At 36.8% G+C, this 23,020-nt stretch overlaps 1 protein-coding gene across 1 annotated transcript in view; it reads right to left on the bottom strand.

Moving 5' to 3' along the window:
* Window positions 1-3,613: 3,613 nt before the first annotated feature.
* grm2a (glutamate receptor, metabotropic 2a) overlaps window positions 3,614-23,020 on the bottom strand; it is a 29,936-nt gene continuing 10,529 nt past the window's right edge. Inside the window, exons 2-5 of the mRNA XM_017480418.3 lie at window positions 17,414-18,251; window positions 13,663-14,726; window positions 5,091-5,271; window positions 3,614-4,024 (exon numbers count right to left, since the gene is read on the bottom strand). Coding sequence (XP_017335907.2) covers window positions 3,957-4,024; window positions 5,091-5,271; window positions 13,663-14,726; window positions 17,414-18,251 — 2,151 coding nt within the window. The 3' untranslated portion in view covers window positions 3,614-3,956. The remainder of the gene's footprint in view (window positions 4,025-5,090; window positions 5,272-13,662; window positions 14,727-17,413; window positions 18,252-23,020) is intronic.

Below are 23,020 nucleotides of genomic sequence, written 5' to 3'. Positions count from 1 at the left end.
GTGCAATAATCTGTGTTGTATTTTCCTCTCTTTCTTACTATGTTGTAGCATATATATTGTAAATTTTTTATTGTACATTGGAATCTTCTGAGAAATGACCGGCATCGAGGCATAACCTGGATGACTATGATGATGGCAAGAAGCAGCTTTTTGTCATGTCATCAGCCACAAATCTTAAGCCACAGAGTCTCAAGGAACCAAGATAAGGTGTCGGTCTAAGATCCCTCCATGGCAGAGAAGATTAGCAGCTCCTGAGATCAGTCAGCAACATCATGAATGAGTGACAAGTTACACTTATTTAATCGCATGTATCATGTTCTGTTACATGAACAGCTTACTCTACCCTCACCGCAATAATAAGAAGATAATGAACACAATTTTGGGCTCTGTCAAGCTAACATAATTATTTTGTGTCTCTCTCACGTACTGTTATGTAAATATTCTGAAGAGGGTGTTCCATAGTATTATGATGTTTCTGAGCTGCTGTGAGTCACCCTGAGGGATGTGTAATAGTAATTCACAGTGAGTACTGTCAGGGGTGTCGGGTCAATATTGTGCAGGAGCCACAGCACTCAGGAGAGACAGAGAGAGAGAGAGAGAGAGAGAGAGAGAGAGAGAGATAGAGAGAGAGAGAGAGAGACAGACAGTGTAAACAAAGTAAACAGGACTGAGAGAATGAAAGGGCTTGATATTACACTAAGAGGAAGAATAATTCAGGACTGATGAAGTTATAGATTTTAAGAAAAAATCTTCGGGGCAAAACGTGATTTATTTTATAAATGCATTTTACTTAATATTGTTTTCTTAACAATACATTTGTAACACAAATGACATAATGTTATTGACATCAGGAGGCCTAACTGTAATCAGATTACATAAATTTAAAATGTAATGCGTTGCATGACTGCATTATCAAAAAAAAGTAATTAGAATTAAGATAAGATAAGATAATAAGATAAGACTTTATTAATCCCCAGATGGAGAATGTAGGGTGTCACAGCAGCAGCCAAAAAAAGACAAAAAGAAAAGAAAGAAGAGTTAAAAGAGATAGTAAGGATTAAACAATACAGGGATATATAAGGAGTATATACAGGATGTATAAATATGTATAGACATAAGCGCAAATTCTATATATTCTATATATTCTCATTCATAATTCATTAGAATTACTCAGTTTTAACATTTGATATGTCTTCTATGTTCTATTGTGAATAACATATGGGTTTAAGAGATTTGCAAATCGTTGCATTTTATTTTTATTTACATTTTACGCAGCATCCAAACTTTTTTGGAATTGGGGTTGCACACTTTCTGAGGAGAATGAGAATTTCAATAAGGCGTTAGTGCAAAAGTTATCTGTACGGCTACTTCACTTTTCCCTGAAACTGAATATAATGTCTCAGATAATACAGGATGAGTGATCAGAACAAGTGAAAAGAATTTGTCATTTTTATGTTATTGTTATTTTGCTGTTAGATAATAATTGTGCTTAATGACATTTTTGAGTACCTTTTAACGACCAGGGTTCCCCGTTACTCGGAAACAGTACTGACTCAGCAAGAATATTGTTGGGAAGGTTCCAAGGGCTGCGTCATTCAGTGGCATTATTAAAAGGTCTTGGCATGCATGCACACAATAAAAGAAGGTGTCCAGGTGATTCTCACCACCCCTTCTGGTTCAGGGCTCATAGAACATTTTCATACATAAGTATCGTTTTGGGTGTAAATGTTCATGAATATTGTTTATGCTGTTAAAAGGTTGAAAACCAATAGGACATTCTTTACCAAGTAGTATACAGGTTAATTACTGTTGAGCTGCTGTTAGAATGTCTGTGTTCAGCATTCTGTGTTTAATTAAAAATTATAATATTTGTTAACACTGAAAACATTTCACATGCCAGTACTTCACTTAGTTATTAACACTACAGTCAAGGGATCCCCTAATGGCTCATCTATTTCCAGTGATATGCTGCGGCCACTAGATGGCAGTGTGTGTGTGTGTGTGTGTGTGTGTGTGTGTGTGTGTGTGTGTGTGTGTGTGTGTGTGTGTGTGTGTGTGTGTGTGTTACTTATACATATTTATGCTATATATACAATTATATATAGTATATATGCTTATATATGCTTATTCAAGTTTCCCCAAATTCAACTGAAAATGCAGCTTATAATGACTTATCCAGTTTCAAAATTATTCAACCCCTGCTGCAAACAAGATGCATAGTCAGACACAGAAAAGTTCCAGTTTTGTTTCATCATGCCACAGAACAGAATACCTAAATTTCTGTGGTTTACTTACATGATTTTGAGCCGACTTTTCTGGTGCTTTTGGGTCAGTAGTGGTGTACATCTTGGAGTTCTGTCATGGAAACCTTATGAGTTTAGTACTGTGTACCTTACTGTGCTCACTGAAAAATCAGTGCCTGTTGCCACCAAGTCCTGTTGTTGGTCTTTGGCAGTCACTCGGGGGTTTTCCACAACCTGCCTTCTCAGAAATCTGGTTGCAGCCATTGATAGATTCCTTTTTCTGCCCCATCAAGGTTATTTAATATATTTTCTACCCCTAGCCAGTTCAGGTATTTCATGTGTTCCAGCTCAAGCACACCTGGTACAACTAATGAAGCCCTCGACTAGTTGCATCAGGTGTGCTTGAGACAACACCTGTTTTTGCATATTAATGTTGTTGTGAGAGAGTCTATTCAGGGGGTTGAATAATTTTGAAACTGGAGAAATCATTATAAGTTGCATTTTCAGTTGAATTTGTGGAAATCACTCATTCAAAGCATTCATTGTGTTGAACTCTTTCAATTGCTTTTGTTTTGTTTGTTCATTGCAAACAGCTGAAAGTCTGTAATAAACCTGACAATAAATCTGATTTGCAATGTGGGTTGAATAATTTTGATTGCAACTGTGTGTATAGTACTATTTCCTATTAGCATAGAATTGACAAAATTATCACATTTTGAGTGGTTTCTAAAGACTAATGTTTATTAATTAATGACTTCTTGCTACTGTGGCTGTTCTTGAAAAGCTTTGCACAAATAATTCATATTATATACCTTAAGTAGTTTATGATTAATCTAACCATTGATGGCAAGCCACACAATAGCAAAATTTAATAAGGTCCAATATCATATCCTTGATTATCTTAAGGTATGGGATCAATTCAGATCTCAGATCTCAAGTATCATTCTCCAAAAAGATATCCCTCCAAAATATGCTCCAGAGCTGAAGCTTTCTGAGTCAGGCAGTGTAAGGCAGATTGACTGACAGGCAAACAGAGAGACTTGTTCTGATTATTTAGATGTTTGTGGTCCACATAGCTTGTTTTTCCTTTCCCATTTACACAGCTTGGCATACCACAGAAACCTGAGGGACCAGATATTTTTTGATGGCTGATGAAATGTGACAGCTTAAGCAAACATTTAAAACGACAGAAATCATTGACCTCACCTTATGTACAAAGAAATCAACCTTGAATTTCAATATTCATAAAAAACACATTTTATTTACATTACTTACAAGGAACAACGAACCTGAATCACCAAAAATCTACAATTAAAAACATCCTGTATATGATACATTGAACAGATTCACTATCATTTCACTGTCTCAAATAATACTTTATCATATATTCTATAAAAAAATAGTGGTATACAAGCTTCCGCTGGAATCCCATTATTATTTTCTAACTAGTCTCAAAGAGAAAGAGAGGAGAGAGCAAGAGAGAGAGAGAGAGAGATGAAGCAGAAGAAGAAGCCGTGGAGAGAGAAAGAGAGTGAGAATATGAGCAAGAGAACAAGAGAAAATGAAAAAAAGGGATTTTTTCCACAGCACGTTGAAAATGAAAGCGCCACTCCTTACTGTGTGGGGCCTCCTTAATATCAGCAAACACATTTTACTGACTAGTGATGAAGTTAATCTGTATACCACATTTTGCAGATGGATAGAGCTCATCTTTTAGAGAGATGATGTTGTCGAGTCCAGGACTTCTCTTCCGTTACATACTGTTGACACAGTGTTGGATGCTAAAGATACAAAGCAGTTAAAAAGAAAAAAAAACTTCAGTTACTTAAATAGTGGCCTGTCATGTACTTTTTTCTTCTTTTTTTTTCTTTTTTTAGCTCTATGACATCACACAATGATTGATCAACATATGACATCTATCAAAGTTCTTTATTTGTTTTTACAAGATCACTGGGTTCTGTCTACAAAAGTGCTCAGTCTAATATCATGACATCACTGGGTTTTGTCTGATAAACATTTATCTGATATTATGTGTCCCTGGGTTCTATATGATACAAGTGTTCAGTCTTATATACTGTATTATGACATCACATGGTTGTGCCTGAAAGAAGCGTTGATTTGAATATCACTGGATTCTGACTGATCAAAAATTCATTTCAATAGTATTGTATCACTGGGTTCTCTCTGGTAAAGTTGCTTTTTTGGATATTATCAAATCTCTGGATTCTGATTGATAAAACATTTATTCTGCTATGACATCACCAGGTTCTGTCTGATAAAGCTGTTTATGCTAATATTATGGCATTAGAGTCTGACTAAAAAAAAATTAATTCTGATATTATAACACCACAGGTTTGTGTCAGAAAGAATAGTTTATAGGATATTGTGACAGCACTGGATTCTGACTAATACATTTATATGTTCTGATATCACCGGGTTCTGTTGGATGAAACTGTGTAATCTGATATTATGACAACAGGGTTGTGCCTAATAGAAGTGTTTGTTTGGATGTTTTGACATCACTAGATTCTAACTGATAAATATTAATTCTGTTTACTACTTAATTGTGATCTCTCTGATTCTTAAAATATGACATCACTGGGTTGTGTCTGAGAGAAGTGTTCATTTCTTTATTATTTCATCATTGGATTCTGCCTAATAAAAATATTCAATCTGATATGATTACATCACTGGGTTGTGTCTGAGAGAAGTGTAAAAATTCCTTTCTGATTAAATGGTCAGTTACACTAGGATCCCATGATTTTAAAATGTCATAATTTGATATTAACTGTATTGAGGTGATCTGTATTTATGTTGCAGAACTGGGAGCCTGTGCTCGTGGTGTACCTTGAGAGAGGCTGGAGCCGGGGCCCGTGGTCACGCTGAAGCGAGTGGTGGCCACCCTGATACTGGTGGTGACATTCTTCTGTGGTTGGAACAGGATGATGTGGATCTTAGGAGCAAAAAGGCAACCCAGCACAACTGAGCCACTTAGACTCACTGAGATGCACATTGTGGTGGTCTGAACCTGGAGGACACAAAGAAATTCAAAGCAAACATTACATTACAGCAGCTGAAGGTGATTGGGAGAACTGTTACCTACTCATTCAAATCTGAGTAGAGTAGTAACTTTAATTGTGTTATGTTGCATATCTCCAAAAGCAGCACATGTGTATGTGTATAGTCAGTGTGTGTGAAGTAACAATGTTTAGGAGGTAATACATCTGGATTCTTCCTATTTATAGTCAATATGTAATCTCTGAGGTTGTCAGATTTTTCTTGAGTAGAGGTTTTTCAATACCATTTAGATCACTGCCTTTAAACACAAGCACTTGCCTTTAAGTCTGAAGTAAAAAAAATTGAGGGATAGAAAATGCAGACTAAAGAAGCAGATTGCATGTTTTTTTTTCTTTGCTGTGAACAGTGTCAACACTTTTGAAAATTGCAAGCATTCAAATAAACATCTAATAGGAGTCTTTAGGAGTCTTTACTTACAGAAGTAATAGCTATAATAACCACTTTATTCTGTCTGAAATTTAAAAAATCTGTTTCAGTGGGTTCAAGCTTACAAATAAACATCTAGTATATTGCTAGTCAAGTACACTGCTAATAGATGAATAAATGTATAACATGCATAGTTTAATGAGGTCACGAGACTTATTTCTGACACTGTAATGTGTACACAGGATGTAAGCGATTCAATCATGATTTTAATGTAATATTTTGAGTGCATAAATTATTAATTATTATTACTATTATGGCTCACTTTAAGTAAGTGTAGCATATAATTTTATCCATAACAAATTGTGTGTGATAAACAGTGTCTTTGATTAACATGTCCACATCAAGAACCCTTGCATTTCAATGTGATATACAGTACTGTGGTTACAACAAACATTGGACTTAACACTGCTCTTTGATCAGGATAACACACAACAAAACTGATTAAATTCAAGGTCAGATTTGCACATAAGTCAGACACACCTTCAGTGCTGTGAAAACATTTTCGCCACCATGCTGATTTCTTCTGATTTTGTGTATATCTCATACTAAATAGTTTTAGACCTTCAAACGAAATACAACATAAAACAACGGCAGCCTGAGTAAACACATGATACAGTTTTTATTTATTGAAGCAAAAAAAGTTATCCAAAATCTATCACCCATATGAAAAACCAATTGCCCATTTAAATTTAAAATCTGGTTGTGCCACCTTTAGCAGCAATAACTGCAACCAAACGCTTCTGATAACTGGAGATCAGTCTTTCACAGCGCTGTGGTGGAATTGTGGCCCACTCTTCTTTGCAGAACTGCTTTAGTTCAGCCACATTGGAGGGATTTCGAGCATGAACTGCTTGTTAAAGGTCCTGCCACAGCATCTTGATTATTTTAAGTCAAGACTTTGTCTAGGCAACTCCAACATTTTGATTTTTTTGAGCCATTCAGAGGTGGACTTTGGATCCTATGCTTTGGATCATTGTCTTGCTGCATAATCCAGTTGCGCTTGAGTTTCAACTTACGGACTGAAGACTGGATATTCTCTTTTGGGACTTTCTGGTAGAATTCATGTTTCCATCAATTATTACAAGTTGCCCAGGCCCTGAAGCAGCAAAGCATCCCCACACCATCACACTTCCACCACCATGCTTGACAAAAAGTATTATTCTGTGTCTGGTTTACGCCAGATGTAATGGGACACCTGTCTTCCAGACAGTTTTACTTTTGACTCATCGATCCAAAGAACATTCTCCCAAGGTGTGTTTTGACAAAATTAAGACGAGCCTTAATGTTCTTCTGAGTTAGCAGTGGTTTTCACCTCACCACTCTTCCATGGATGCAATTTTTGCCCAGTGTCTTTCTGATAGTAGAGTCAAGAACAGTGACCTTTATTGATGCAAGAGAGGCCTGTAGGTCCTTTGATGTTGTCCTTGGCTCTTTTGAGACTTGCTGGATGAGTCGTTGCTGTGCTTTTGGAGGAATTTTGGAAGGTCGGCCACGTCTAGGAAGGTTGACTATTGTGCCAAGTTGTTTCATTTGTAGATAACGGCTCTCAGTGTTGTCCTTTGGAGTCCCAGAGCCTTTGAAATATCTTTGTAACCCTTCCCAGACTGATGTATTTCAATCACCTTCTTACTCATCATTTCTGGAATTTCTTTCAATTTTGGCATAGTGTGTTACTGGGTTAAGACCTTTTGACCAACTTCATGCTGTTGAAAAAGTTCTATTTAAGTGTTGATTTGATTGAACAGGGTTTGCAGTAATCAGGCCTGGTTGAGTCTAGTCCAGCTGAACCCCATTATGAATGAAGTTTCATAGATTTTTGTAATTAGTAATGATGGGGCAAATACATTTTCATAGAGGCCCAGTTGGTATTGGATAACTTTTTTGCTTCAATGAATAACAATATCATTTAAAAACTGTATTTTGTGTTTACTCAGGTTGCCTTTGTTTTATCTTAGATTTAGTTTTAATTTCTGAAACAATTTAGTATGATGTATACACAAAAAAAGAAGAAATCAGGGCAAATACTTTTTTACAGCACTGAATTTCTGCCACACGCTTGCAACTTCCATGCAACTCTCAAAGTAACATAATAACAACAGTTATGTCTAAGATCTGAATAATGATGTGTTCAATTTCACATTACTAACTCCTCACTAATGCACATACCTCAAATCTCAATAAATCTTATCAGACCTTTTTTAATATATTTACACTATAGATGTATATTATGATGATGATTATTATTATTACAACCTTAAAGGGGTCATATGATGCTTTTTAATGTTTTCCTTTTCCTTTAGTGTGTAATGTAACCGTTTGTGCATGCATAAGATCTGCAAAGTTACAAAGCTCATAGTCTCCCCCAAAGGGATTTATTCCTTTATTTATCTAACAGAGAACACTGCTTCAGACCTGCCAAAAAAGCCTCAATTGAAGTCCAGACATTACTTCCGCAAACGTCTACATCACTATTTGAAATATTTGCATAATCCTACCGAAAGACAGGTGCGAAGAAAAAGTGTGTAGGTGCCATGTCGTGGAGAAGGTGTGTTTTTTGATGCAAAAGCAAAACCCCTTTGTTTAGCCTTCCGATGGACGAAATTAGGAATCAGTGGTTAACATTTATTTATAACGCTGTACAGTACAACCCAAAAGTTTGCTTGGGCACAGCACATTTTATGGAGGACTGCTTTCTGAACCTGGGCTATATGCGATGGTTACACCTGAAAAGTGGGGCGATTCCCACTTTGCTCAGGCAATCTTGCACTTCTGAATCAGAACCTGTAAGCATGTTTGGTTATGTTATGAAGTATCTGCTATTGTCTGTTCAAATGTGGAGTTTTGTGTTAAGGCCCAGGGCTTAGTTATAGACCTCTGCTAACGTGCTAGCTAAAGAGAGAGTTACAAAATAAAAATTTTCCACTGTGAAATGTTCTGCTCAAGCTGGGCTTGCAAAATTTTTCCAATTGATCTGCTTGATCATCCTCATTTTCTGAATCTGACTCGGGCTCGAACTGATATGGTAAAAGCGACTACGTTGTTAACTGTGTTGCTTAGAAGCTTAGAATTGTTTCAGAAGCTTTGGAAGCTGAAGCTTGCTATTATGGTAAGGGGTGTTACATTTCGGACACATGCGTGAGGTTTTTGGCCAATCACAAGGCAGTGTGTCAGCTGGCCAATCAGAGCACTCTCGGCTTTTCGGAAGGAGTGGCTTTGGAGAAACCGAAACTCAATTGGAGCGTTTCAGGCAGTCTGTGAATAGAGGTACGTATGTGAAAAATAATGTGTTTTTTGAACATCATCTGTTACACCCAATAAACAAAATAATGATCTTTTAAAAAGCATCATATGACACCTTTAATAAAGTACTACAGAATCAGCCTTTTACAGATTTTGTCTTACCTGCACACTATATTCACACAGAGCATGCCTTTCTTTGCTTTTTATTTGTTAATTAGGTTCGAGAGAGTTTCAGGAAGACAAGCATTGCATAACAATAAATCAGTAGGCTTTAAATAATGCAACCCAAATAACTGCACAAGGAAAAAGCCTTGTTCCTCTTTCTGCAAATATCTGACTGCTTTGCAATTTAGAAATACATTTATGGGGGAAATAACAGATTGCTTCTCACATCTGGCCATACCTATTACACCTTTATGAGGAGCTTCAATTCAGTTCAATTCACTTTACTGGCTCACTGAACAGCCCATCTATTTTTATACAATATGCAAAAATTCCTTATAATGATAGGTTAGCTTGAAATGTACTCAAATCACCCATTCCTCACCAAAAATCTCTCTTCTCACATGTAGATTCCTAAGCATGGGCCTCGCCATATTTTAACAATCCATCACACAACTGCATGCACCAAATACACACAAGCACACATTCATTGTTTTGAAAAGACATACTCAGGGACATCTTGTTTTTTTTGTCTCTCCCTAATCATGCTCATGGCTGCATAAGTTACCCTTAGAGGGCAGGAGGCCATATCTTTCTCTTTTTTGTTTTAATCTACCTGACCGTGTGGAAAGGGAAAGCCCATTAGAGCCATAATACACCTACAGATCAAAGAGAATCTGACCTCACAAAATAAATGCACTGTGTGTGGTGTGTGTGTGTGAGACCAGCCATGCAGTGTTTCCTTACTGCTTTTTTCTGTCTGAATTTCTATCCTTCTTATTAGGCAAAAAAGTAAGAATTGCAGACTCCATGATAGACTACTGTACTGTTCCAGGAATTTTTCATTCACATAGATCCTCATGAGGCCCATGTCTACCCCAGAAATCATGCCCCCTTCCCTTCCAGTCTCAACACACAAAAGTATACAGTGCACTCCACTAATATTGGCACCCTTGGTAAATATGAGCAAAGAAGGCTGTGAAAATTTGTCTTTATTGTTTAACCTTTTGATCTTTTGTTTAAAAAAAATCACAAAAATACTCTTCTCTCATGGATATCAAACAATTACAAAAACAATACAGGTTTATCCAAAAAAAAGTCTTTGTTAAATAAATGTGTGCAACAATTATTGGCACCCTTTTAGTCAATACTTTGTGCTACCACCCTTTGCCAGGATAACAGCCCTGAGTCTTCTCCTATAATGCCTGATGAGGTTGGAGAATACATGTCAAGGGATCTGAGACCATTCCTCCATACAGAATCTCTCCAGATCCTTCAGATTTCGAGGTCCACACTGATGGACTCTCCTCTTCAGTTCACCCACAGGTTTTCTATGGGTTTCAAGTCAGTGGACTGGGATGGTCATGGTAGGACCTTGATTTTGTGGTCAGTAAACCATTTTTGTGTTGATTTTGATGTATTTTGGATCATTGTCTTGGTGGAAGATGCCCATTTTAAGCTTTCTTGCAGAGGCAGTCAGGTTTTCATTTAATATCTGTTGACATTTGATAGAGTCCATGATGCCATGTATCCTAACAAAATGTCCAGGTCCTTTGGCAGAAAAACAGCCCCAAATCATTAAAGAGTCTCCACCGTATTTAACCGTGGACATGAGGTACTTTTCCATATGGCTACCTCTCTGTGTGCGCCAAAACCACTTCTGTTGTTTATTGCAAAAAAGCTCTGTTTTGGTTTCATCTGACCATAGAACCTAATCCTATTTGAAGTTCCAGTAGTGTCTGGCAAACTGAAGATGCTTGAGTATGTTTTTGGATGAGAGTAGAGGCTTTTTGCTTGAAACCCTTCCAAACAACTTGTGGTGATGTAGGTGACTTCAGATTTAGTAGTTTTGGAGACGTTCTGACCCCAAGATATTAACTAACTTCTGTAATTCTCCAGCTGTGATCCTTGGATATTTTTTGGATATTTTTCAGACAATATAGATACACATCCAATTCCAGGTTGATTCAAAACATTTCCAGTTGACTGGAACTTCTTAATTATTGCCCTAATGGTTTAAATGGAATTTTCAATGCTTGTGCTATTTTCTTGTAGCCACTTCCCATTTTGTGATGCTCAACACCCTTTTAAGGTTGATTTTAAGATTCTGTATGGAGGAATGGTCTCAGATCCCTTGCCATGTATTCTCCAACCTCATCAGGCATTATAGGAGAAGACTCAGAGCTGTGCAATCTTGGCAAAGGGTGCCAATAATTGCTGCACACCAGTATTTAACACAGATATATTTTTTTTGATAAACCTGTGTTTTGTTTGCAATTGTTTGATATCCATGAGAGCAGAGTGTTTTTGTGAAATCTTTGAACAAAAGGTTAAACAATAAAGACAATTTTTCACAGCCTTCTTTGCTCATATTTACCAAGGGTGCCAATATTAGTGGAGGGTACTATATAATATTGGGTCAAAAAGCCCTATAATATTTTTTGCCTCCTGCTGAAAGGAGGGTCAGAAAGGTTTGTCATTTGTCTCAATATAGACAGCTTCTCAAAGAATTGGTAGCAAGGCACTACCACTGAATCACACTAATATTAATAAAAAAGTTTTTTAATGAATATTTTGCAAAAGGTTACTGTAATATTTCAATTGGAAATGAGATGTGCCATTCTGTCTCTGTATGCCGTATGCTTTGAGTCACTGTGAAAGCAATTCTTTAAGCACAGCTGCTATAATTGAATGGAAAAAATGTTTAATGTCATGCCAGAGAATTTAACAAAAGGGTTTATTAACAATACTTCAAGAGATTATCAGTGCTGTTTTGACTGCAGTGAGATGAGCCTTAATGCAATGTAAAAAAAATATTTCACTGAACCACATACATAGTAACTGTTTCAGTACAGCTACCTTAAAGCCAACCTCAAAGATTAAAAAAAACAAACAAACAAATAAAACAAAAAACAGTTTAACCTGTCTGAACTGCATATGTGGGGAACAGAATAACAATAAATAGACATGTTTGTGTTAAAAGATATGCTTTCTGCTTGCAAACTCGATTAAAAATATGCGATTTTGTAAATCCAGGCCATACTAAGCACATAAGCTCTTCTGGGTCTTAATTAGTAGGCTTCAGAAAGATACAGGCAACAAGTACATAGTAGCACATCTTAGGACGTTAATAAATCATAAATCTAAAGGTAATATAAATTATGCCATACAAGTAGCATATCAGTAGTGTCATTTAATAACTCACAAGTAAGTACTACTGCCAGAGCCATGGAGTTACAGAAAATTAATCAACACATTCTGACCAGTCAGCTGCTGACTGAGAAGAGCACTTTTGATAAACTTCTGCAGTAAGATAAATAAATAAATTATGTCATTTTAACACATGTATTAACTGAAGTTTGTTTAAATGTTAAAGGAATCACCTGCACTGATTAATATTTATTCAAACCATGACTAAAAATAACATCCATATACATTAACTAAAAATATTATTATATTAATATTCCAATATTAAAACTTGCTATTCAGCCTTAGTTCTTTTGGTGATTTACAACTGGGAAAATGTACATTAAGCCATAACTAGACAAGGCTAATGGGATAATGCTATAATAAAGCAAATTTCAAAACAAAGAGCCAAACAGGCTAAGAACATGGACTCAAAATCATCACAGGTGCAAGGCCAGTATTAAACTTCTGTTTGTTTCTCCAGGTTATTTATGGGAGTGTGAGAGGTTGTGAACAGGTGAGAGTGAGAACAGGGGACTTCTCCTGTTGAAAGACTGCAGGCTGAAGATCATGAGAATTGTAGTTACGGACACGGGTGTGACTCCATGATTAATGCAGGTGTTCATCACTTTGCCTTTTTAGTTTATTATTTAAAAGCATCAATCAATATAAGTGTTAGTTGCTTTATTAAGGAACCTTAATTTAAGTTACCTTCAATTGAGTTACCTATATTATTTATTTCGTTAAAGATATTTTGAGAAAGGCTTATGACTGAATTTTGTTTCTAAGACAAATGTAAATAGTGATGTTATTGGCAAAAATAAATAAATAAATAAATAAATAATTTGTCATTTCATCAAATTGTATATTTAACGAGTAATTTTACTTAAAACAAGCACTTTAAAAAAACATGCTGATATTTGAACTGGCTACTCTAAATTAATGTAAATGTGTGTGTGTGTGCGTGTGTGTGTGTGTGTGTGTGTGTGTGTGTTCTTGTTCCCAGTAGATTCATTACAATCATGATCAGAATAAAGTAGTTACTGAAGAGGAATAAATCAACTTCTGAGAATCAGACAACAAGTGCTCGACCTATTTGAGAACTTTAAGTAAAGCCTCCTGGCTGAAGCTCCTTCATGAAGCTGGTTGAGAAGATGCCAAGGGTATGCAAAGCTTTGTTAAGTATCCAAACATTTGACTGGTAGTGTATATGTACATTATTCAAATGTAAACTACAAAAGCAACTATTTCTCCAAAACACAAAAAGTGTAAAAATAAAAAAAAATTAAAAAAAAAAAAAAGCATCAGCTATGTTAAATGTGCTTACCCTGTAGTCACTGGCTGTGACATAGAAGATTGGCTGGAAAGCCAGCCAGATGATGCAGGTGGTGTACATAGTGAAACCAATAAACTTTGCCTCATTGAAGTTCTCTGGGCACTTTCTGGTCTTGAAGGCGTAGAAGGTGCAGAGGATAATGAGGACACAGTTATAGGTCAGTGAAATTAGCATGCTGGAGTCCTTGCTGTTGCATTTCAACCTGACTATGTCTCTTCTCTCAGGACTGACCTCTTTCCTTACACCTGGTGTCTCTACCAAGAGCCAAACCATCACCACTAACAGCTGACAGGAAATGAGAGCAGCACAAATAGCTACCTGTGAAGCTGGACTAATAAACCTTGGCCTTTGTGCACCATCTTTGACACCATTGAAGATACGGGCAATGCGGTTGGTCTTGGTCAGAAGTGCTGAGTAGCAAACTGCAAAGGAGGTACCGAGCCCAAGACGACGTAATGTACACACTACTACTGAAGGTTTGGCAATGTAGATGAAAGTTATGCCATAACAGAGGAGCACTCCCAGGAGTAAAATATAGGAAAGTTCTCGTCCACTAGCTTTAACTACAGGAGTCTCATTGTTCTTTAAGAAGAGACCAATCACAACGAGTGTGCACAGGATCCCTAAACAGGCAATGGTGACCGGTCCAATGGCCCAGGCATCCTCCCAGTTGATGTACTCCTCAGGCAAGTCATAGCAGCCAGTCAGGTTGGCCAGTGGCCATTGACCAAAACTGCATTCTGCACAAGTGAATTCATCCAGGAGATACTGGTAGGGCTGGCAGGGGATGCAGATCCAACAGCAGACATCACCGGGCTGCATGCTCTTAATTTCATTCATCCTGCAGGGGTCACTACACTGAGATGTGGGTATCACCTGGTTATCCCAAGGGATCAGATTTGTATCTAGGTTCAAACTCTGGGCCCAAAAGCCCACTTTACGGTAAACATATGTGCCGTTCTCTACGTGGTAGTGGAAGATGTTGTACCGACCCAGACCATCTCCATAAGCATCAAAGAGAACCATGGTCTCTGTGTCAGCTGGACGGAATGGAGCTGTAGATACAAAAGACAAAAGGTAAGCCAATGTGGCGAATGTCAAAGCAACATAGAAAGGCTTAAGAGAGAGCTTCAAATCTATTATATCAAAGCCTTTGGAATCCTTATATAATATCCACTCACTGCACTTACAGTACAATCGCAAAAGCCTCACTTTTGGGGGTTGTAGATGCACTGGACACAGGTGCAAACTGTGCATTTACATAATTGAGGCCATGAGTGGATTCACAAGACTGTCATGTTTCTTTTTAGGTAATTGTCTAGTTCTTAAAGGAACACCAAAAACGTTTCACTTTAGGTGGGACGGAATAAACGGTTTATGACAGTAAACTTCATTTTCCTCAGCATCCCCAAACATCTTTATACAAATATTGATTTCACATTTGTTTAAGTATGATAGCTTTTGGCTAATAAGACGCACAATCAAAATGATTGCCCTACGAAAACAGTGAACCTGATTCATGCCTCCAATTCATTTCATTACAGTGGTTTTCCTCAAAAGAAATGGCTTTACAAATCCACTGATCTTTCAGATTAAGCTGCTTTAAAAGAGCAACCAGCAGGATAGAACCACTCTGTTTTATAGATAGAGGCTCTTACTGTGTCAGTACAATAAGGTAAAAACATGTTCACTGCACAGCAACATATAACTCAAGCTCTTGTTGCAAAACCTGCATCAAGCATTACATTTTACTAAATATCAAATAATAAGCACTAAGGTAGTTTTTTTTTTTTATCACAAAGCATGTATATTTATACATGCATATTCAAGAACACATTTGTTTACCTAATTTGACCCATTTTCTCCCAATTTTGTCACTGACAATTCCCAAGACATGTATCACAAGCTATTCCATCATATTTATCTGCTGCTGATGCAACATCATAGGCAAGGCAACATCACTGGCTTTAAAATGAAATAATAACAATGTGAAGGTAAAGTATAGAATGTCATCTTTAATTTGAAGGTATTTAAATCAGGGTTGGAGAATCAAAAAGGGCAGCATGGTAGTGCCGTAGGTAGTGTTGCCACCTTAAAGCTAGACTCCATGGTGTGTCGGTGGGTGTCCTCCCACTTCCCAAAAACATGCTGGTAGGTGAACTGGCTACTATAAATTGCCTTGTGAATGAGTGTGTGAATGTGTGTGTACATGGTGCCCTTTGATGAATTGGGTTCCCTTTCAGAGTGCATTCCATCCTCATGCCCAGGGCTCTGTGCAGACCACTTGGGTTCTTCCACTCTAATCTTGGACTATTTTATTTTAGACAGGGGAATTATCTTGCTGGAACACATGTGAGTTGGGCTCCTTAATTCTAGTGAAGGGAAATTGTAATGCTACATTATACAAATACATCCTACACAACTGTGTGCTTCCAACTTTGTGGTAACAGTTTGGGGAAGAACCACATATGGGTGTGATGGTCAGATGTCTACAAACATTTGGCCAAATAGTGTATATAGTAGGACAAATCAGTATACTTTTACATCAAAATATTCTTCATATAACTTGCAATCAGTGACTAGCTAAAGTATGCAGCCTGTAGACATAATCAGACCATTTTTATTTGCTGCTTTTTTAGGAGCCTTTTGCATCCTCAAAGGGATTTCGGGCAGTTGACTAGCTCGAATAATCAAGAACATTCTGCTTTTTGTTTCTGACACAAAAAAAATAATTGCTTTAATAATATGTCTTGGGTGCTTATCCTGAATTTTGAGCTGGATGGATCTGAGCTAAGATTGTCTGCATATTTTCTGCACACTTCAAACAGCCTGCTGCTGTTATTAGCAGCCACATCTTTCACAGGTAAGGTGGTTTTGCATCATGAAGAGATTTTTTTTTCTTCACACTTTTTTTTCCTTTAGTACAGGTTTTCTCATCTGCCCACAGTGCTATAACCTGTTTTTTCTGCCAATTGATGTGTACCAGTGGTTCAAGTGCATTTTTAAAACATCTCTGACTGTTGTATCATGTGTTTATGCCAAGCTCATCAGTGCAACCTCCTTTTTACAATGTACCCAATCACTGACTTGATGATGTGTCAGGGCTTGCTTTACAATCTGTGAGTACCCAAATTACATTTAAATATCCTCAAACTGAACCTGCCTGTGGCAGTGCAGGAATGGTTGAGAACTGGCTACAGAGGAGGCGGGTTGAACTGGCAGGTAATGTATGATGGTTCTCATCTGTGTCTTATCTGTGTATCATATTCTCATCTGTGTCTTATAATTTGTGTGCTTTCAGGAACCTGCCGTAAGCGAGAGACTGAGTGACAGAGCTGTCAGAGCTTCAACACACACACACACACACACACACACACACACACACACACGTGTGTACGGAGTGTGAGCTTGAACAATGAACTTGAACAAGACAAATGCCATCAATGAGTGCTGACATTTTAAACTGTGGTACAGTTTGAACATGCACTGAAAAACGCTCTGATTAAAATAAAAGTGAGCCAAAGCTCTGTTTAAAAATCTGCTTGCTTCCCGAGTCCACACTGACATTCTGAACTTTAACCTCAGTCTTTCACTTCAAATATTGTATGACTGAGTGCAAAAACAAAACTTTAAAAGTTGCACTTTATATTTACAACAAAAACAACGGTAAGAATTCCTGAAAGTATAATTTGACATGCCCTGGGAACCAAAAATTTTGAATAGTTACGTTCATAGTACTCACCATCAAACTTTGTCTTCAAGATATAATCTTTATACAACTTCTTTCCATTTACTGGTCTCATGGCAGTGCAAATTTTAGTGTTGTTTAGACATACTGCTTGTCTCATGTTGTGCAGTGCATGGGCCATTGCATACACAGCGTTCACTACAAACATGATCTTGGATTCTTGCTCAAACTTGCCATGTCTGAGTGAATGCTTCCCACAGTGAACATCGTGCAGGCTGCATTGGAACTGATGCTCCCAGAACTCTCGAAACCAGGGATTGCGAGTGTTGTTGTAAGGATTTAGATCTGTGAAGTATTCAGCAAATTTATCGACTCGATATGAAGCAAGTTCAATGGTGAACGCTCCTTCTGCTACTGACTCACTTCCTCTCACCACACTCTCCTGTGCCCCCCAGCCGTCACTGGCCACCCAGATAAAGGACACATTCATGCGGTTTGCTGCAACTAGAAGCTCCCTGGCATCCTCACTTCTAGTAAAGAGGATCACAACCTTAGCATTGGACTTCTGTAACAGAGACCTTATCACTCCTTCGTAACTGTAGCGATCCATTGAGCGGCTAACTTTTGCAGATGTAGCGATACAGATTTGCAAGGCCCTGGCCTCCTGCTGAAAAGCATCAATGCCAGTTTCTCCGTAGTCACCCTCTGAGGCTACAGTAGACACATAAGTCCAGTTGAAGTAGCGTAGGATCTCAGCCATAGCTTTGGCTTGATAGAAGTCTGGGGGGACCGTGCGTGCAAAGTAGTCATAGCGGGACTTATCACTGAGCTTAGCACTTGTTGATGCATAGCTAATCTGGGGGATCTGGAAAAGTCGCAGAAGGTTGGCCACCTGCAAGAAAACAGAGAATGATCCATGAGACAGAAGTGTGCATAAGAGAGTCTTTGAGCACTGTTATGCTGAACAATTATAATTATATTATTAATAAATTATGGATGAGATTTTTTTTTCATTCCAGACAATATTATACACAGGTATCTATGTAGGTTAATCAGTATAGCTTGCAAAAACAGCAAATTAAAGCATTCACATAATTATTTTCAGTACTTCTATTTTATTGTGAAAAACACAAATATTTGTATCTATTTTTATATTTGGATTTAAAGTAGAAGGGGGTGTGGTCTAGAACTTTTTTTAATGTGGACTCTACCACTATGCCCCAGAAGAAGAAAAAATGAAACACACTAAAAACAGGTCTGCTGGGAAAAAGAAGTCATTTTTAATTCACAAATTATAATAACAAAAAGCAATTTGGAGAACGTAAGTTTATTCAATTCCTGAGGGACCTGTGGGACTTTCTGGCAAGCTTTAATCCAATGTGAATTAGCAAGCAATATAACTATGTTTCAGAATATGTCTTTGCCATATAATCTTTCTCAAATCAGTGAACTATTGTTTGTAGTTGACAACAAAAGCCAATTAATTTGTCTCTATTTTAGATTTACTTTAGTTTTTGACTTCTTCTGCAAGTCAAAATGGGATCCTTATATTATATATGATATAAAACCTGCTTTAAAGATTTGCTTTTAATATGATGAGATCTGATATGATGTTATGAAAGCAGAAAAGATGCTGTTAGGTCATATCTACATTAACCTGTACTTAGATTAAGAGACATTCAGAGACTTCTTGCCCTAGTAGCTTTTGACCATGCACTATAGTAGCAGCTGCAGACTTGGTTATGATGTAATACATATCTATTCTGTATAAATAAATTATTAGAAAATGAATAGCTACATGGAGAAAGAATGGGTGTGGAGTACGATAGGATAATTTTCATTCACTCAATTTTACAGTGAGATCATGAATTTAATAAACTTTTGATTGTCTATACTGAAAAATGAATTATGCAAAAATTGTTGCAAGAGCATGAATAATAGAAATTTGGAGTAAGCAATAACCGGAAAACAAACCATACAACAACAACAGAAAAACATAAACAACTGTGAACAATAACTGCTGTCCTGTATGAGCAGGTTTGAGAGCCTATTTAACTCAGGGGATAAACTACAGAGAAGACCCAGAGGAGTAACACTCACTCGCCTATGGATAGTAAAAATATGTTCTTAGAACAGAAACCATTTAGTTGGAATCTTTGTGTCAATGTTGCGAATTTCATATAATAACACATCAATTGAATGGTTCTCTTCCACTCATTAAAGAAGAACAGTTTTCCCACCTAAATTCCAATTTAACCCCGCTTACTTATGCTCCAATTTAACCCATCACTGCATGGCTCTGAATGTGCAGTTCTAGGAGTTTTACATAGACATGCAATAGGACCCATTGAAGTTGCTCTTTATTGGCAGGCACAATATTTTCCAGGGTGACCTGTAAGTGCACTGTGGGGTTAAAGGTCAGGAGAGTACACAGTCTGTAACTATAATTTACTCATTTAAAAAAATAATTTTCTATTAAATGCTAATATTTATTCCAATAAATATGATGTTGGCTTCACATTAGTTAAGTTTCAGCAGTTCATGTACTTGAATTACAACGTTGATCAAAGTTCTCTCTCTCTCTCTCTCTCTCTCTCTCTCTCTATATATATATATATATATATATATATATATATATATATATATATATATATATATATATATATATAAAGAGAGAGAGAAAGAGAGAGAGAGAGAGAGAGAGAGAATAATAAAATATATACATATAAAGAATTGCGACTGGGTGTATGCCAACCCCCCATACCAGTTGAGTCAACAACAAAAAAAAAAACAGAATAATTCAAAATGGATAAGCATCATCTGAGTGGTTTTGTGAAAGAATACTGCATGGAAGAGTGATCAAATATTCCAGGAAGACTATTGGACAATTATGCAAAACACATACAAGAAGTTATTTCTGCTGTTTCAAGCATCCAAATATGCCAAAAAAAATCCGACAATTTCCATGTGGTGTAATTATTTTTTCAAATGACCGGATTATTAGATGATCTCTGTGATTATCTCTCAGTCTCTCCAATTGTGCCCTAAATGGTAAAAGCCTGCCTTAAAGCTGCAGTATCAAACTTTTTTGGGGTTAAAAATGAACAAAAAACAATTAATGAACAAGTAGGTAAAAATCAGTGTTCAGAATTGTCTCCTTACCTTACCCCGATTCACAGTGGTAAGCTTATAATAGTGATTTATCATTTTAAGCTTTCAGGACAGATTTCATGGGAAACATCAATTTGACATCATTCATCTTTGCATGGTTACGTCGTGTCCATAAACAGACAGAAGAAGAGCCGGCGTGCGTCTGGGGACTGAGGATGGTGGAGTGTTTGTAACTTGTCCTTAAAAAAGTTGCTTAGAATTTAAATGTGTTATCTATTGTAGATGGCTGCTTTTAATCTGGATAGTTCTAAAGCAATCATCGTTCACATCTGGGGAATCAGCTGTTGTCAAAATCAAGAAGCCTCGAAGTCCAGAGAGCCTGCAGTTAAAAAAGGAAAGCGACAGAGCCCTTGCTAAAACGAGAATAAATATCGGCATGGCTTTTGAGAGGTGGCGACAACTCCGATATCTAAAGGGATTGAAGAGTGACTCAAAGATGGCTTTTTTCTCCTATCAGTGACTCAATAAGTAGCTAGCTAATATTAGCTTCATTCAGCTAGGTATCGAGTTTCCTACGTTGTCTTTTTTTTTTTTTGCTATGGTCAGCGTGGTAAATTGCACTTATTTTCTGCTAGCTATGAGAGACAGCAACTCACCTCTACTTCAAGAAAACTGTATCCTCCACCACCTCCGTTGTCAAGTATTTGAGCTAATATACAACACATACATACACCTCAAACCATCAGATTTGTCTGCACAGTGGAGCACTGCTGAAGCACAACCCCTGTAAAAAAAAAAAAGGAACTTGCAGTTTTATGTTTGAAATAGAGATGGCGATAGAGAGGTTTAAGTTCAGTACTGCAGCTTTAAGCACCAGAACGAAAAGCATCTCTAAAATACAGTAGTGTACACTGTCCTTACATGAACGAATATGACTCAGTTCTCATCCACCATCCAGCTACCAACCAAGGCTAATACGTGATTTCATCGAGACATGTGAAGCCGTCAACCATATCTTTTTGAATTGCTGCTCACATTGAGTCACAAGGCAGTGTAAGACACTTTTAACACCCTTTTCCACATACACAAGCTTACAGATGCCCAAGATTTGTTAGTGTCAGAGGATAAACAGTAATGCCATCCTTCTCACCCATACAGCAAAGGCAATTTTGCTCCCTTGGCTCTCTGGGTGTGTCACCATTAGGATTCAAACTTGTGATGTCACAAGAATAGGAAGAACTCCACAATCCACAGCCATACTAACCACAATTGAAATATAAAGACGAACCTTGGCAAAAGTATTATAAAATTCCATTTAAAATGGCATCTTCAAAGCTTTCAGAGATCATAGCATACCAAAACAGCATAATATTCTTGAGAAAATATCAATCATATATATATATATATATATATATATATATATATATATATATATATATATATATATATATATATATATATATATATATATATATATATATGGTAGCATTTCAAAACTGTTCTGGCTGTTTCCACACAGAGCTGCTTGGCACTAATTTAAATACTTTAAATATGGAGCTCATTTCCTTTTGTACACTCTGAATCTCACATAAGGAAATTAACACGACAGTGTTATGTGGATTTACAGGATTAAAATTAAGTGCATTATTACAGAAAAGGGGATGACTCTTGAACTGAGGGAAATTATTCTGGTATTAGAATATAAGCAAATGCCATGCATGTTATTTTGCACACATACAGTATGGAACAGCAAACTTTTCTATTAAGAACAATAAAACCCTTTCCTACAGAGAGATGCCAAACAGTAACTAGGTACACTCTTTTTGGAGTTTGCAGTCCCTTCTTGTCTAGTTTATTTACTGAACTACTGAGGAGTGGCACTCTGCCTCATACTGTGCCCCCACTGCACTGACATTTCATTAGAGACATACAGTACAGCACTGACAAAATTACTGTAAACACTGGAGTCATTCCAGGCATTTGAAATGATTTCAGTGATTAATAAAAAATGAAGATTATGTGTGGATACATACTGACAAATGTTGGCAGGCAGATTGTATCAAATGTGATTAATGACAGTTGTATGATTACATAAATATTGTGGGTGTCATGTAACACCTGCTCTTCTCATTTAAATGTCTTCTAAAGACAATATAAATTTCACTTTAAATTTTACTATACATTTTTTAATAAATCTATTAATGAAATAATTCTACTAAATACCTTTACATCCATCTCTCCATTTTATCGACAACCTATTTATCATTCTGTCCAGCCAGACAACCATATATTCACACTCACATTTTTAAATGAATAAATTCATAATGTTTTATTTATTCAAAATTATTCCCAGTTTCTCTTACCAAAGTAGTGTAAAAGCCTCATGCTCTCTGCTATTTCAGTCATACTGTATAAATATAAATAATGTATAATAATTTAAACAAATTCCACCATGCCAATCTATTTACAAAATAGAGTCAAATCTAGGAATTTATTCACATAAAAAAATAGATACTGAAGATGGACAGCAATGAAGCTGAGAGGAAACAG

This window comes from Ictalurus punctatus, chromosome 11, assembly GCF_001660625.3.
Source record: "Ictalurus punctatus breed USDA103 chromosome 11, Coco_2.0, whole genome shotgun sequence".
NCBI lineage: Eukaryota > Metazoa > Chordata > Actinopteri > Siluriformes > Ictaluridae > Ictalurus > Ictalurus punctatus.
The sequence above is the reverse complement of the archived record's forward strand: the minus strand, read 5'-3'. Positions and strand labels throughout refer to the sequence as shown.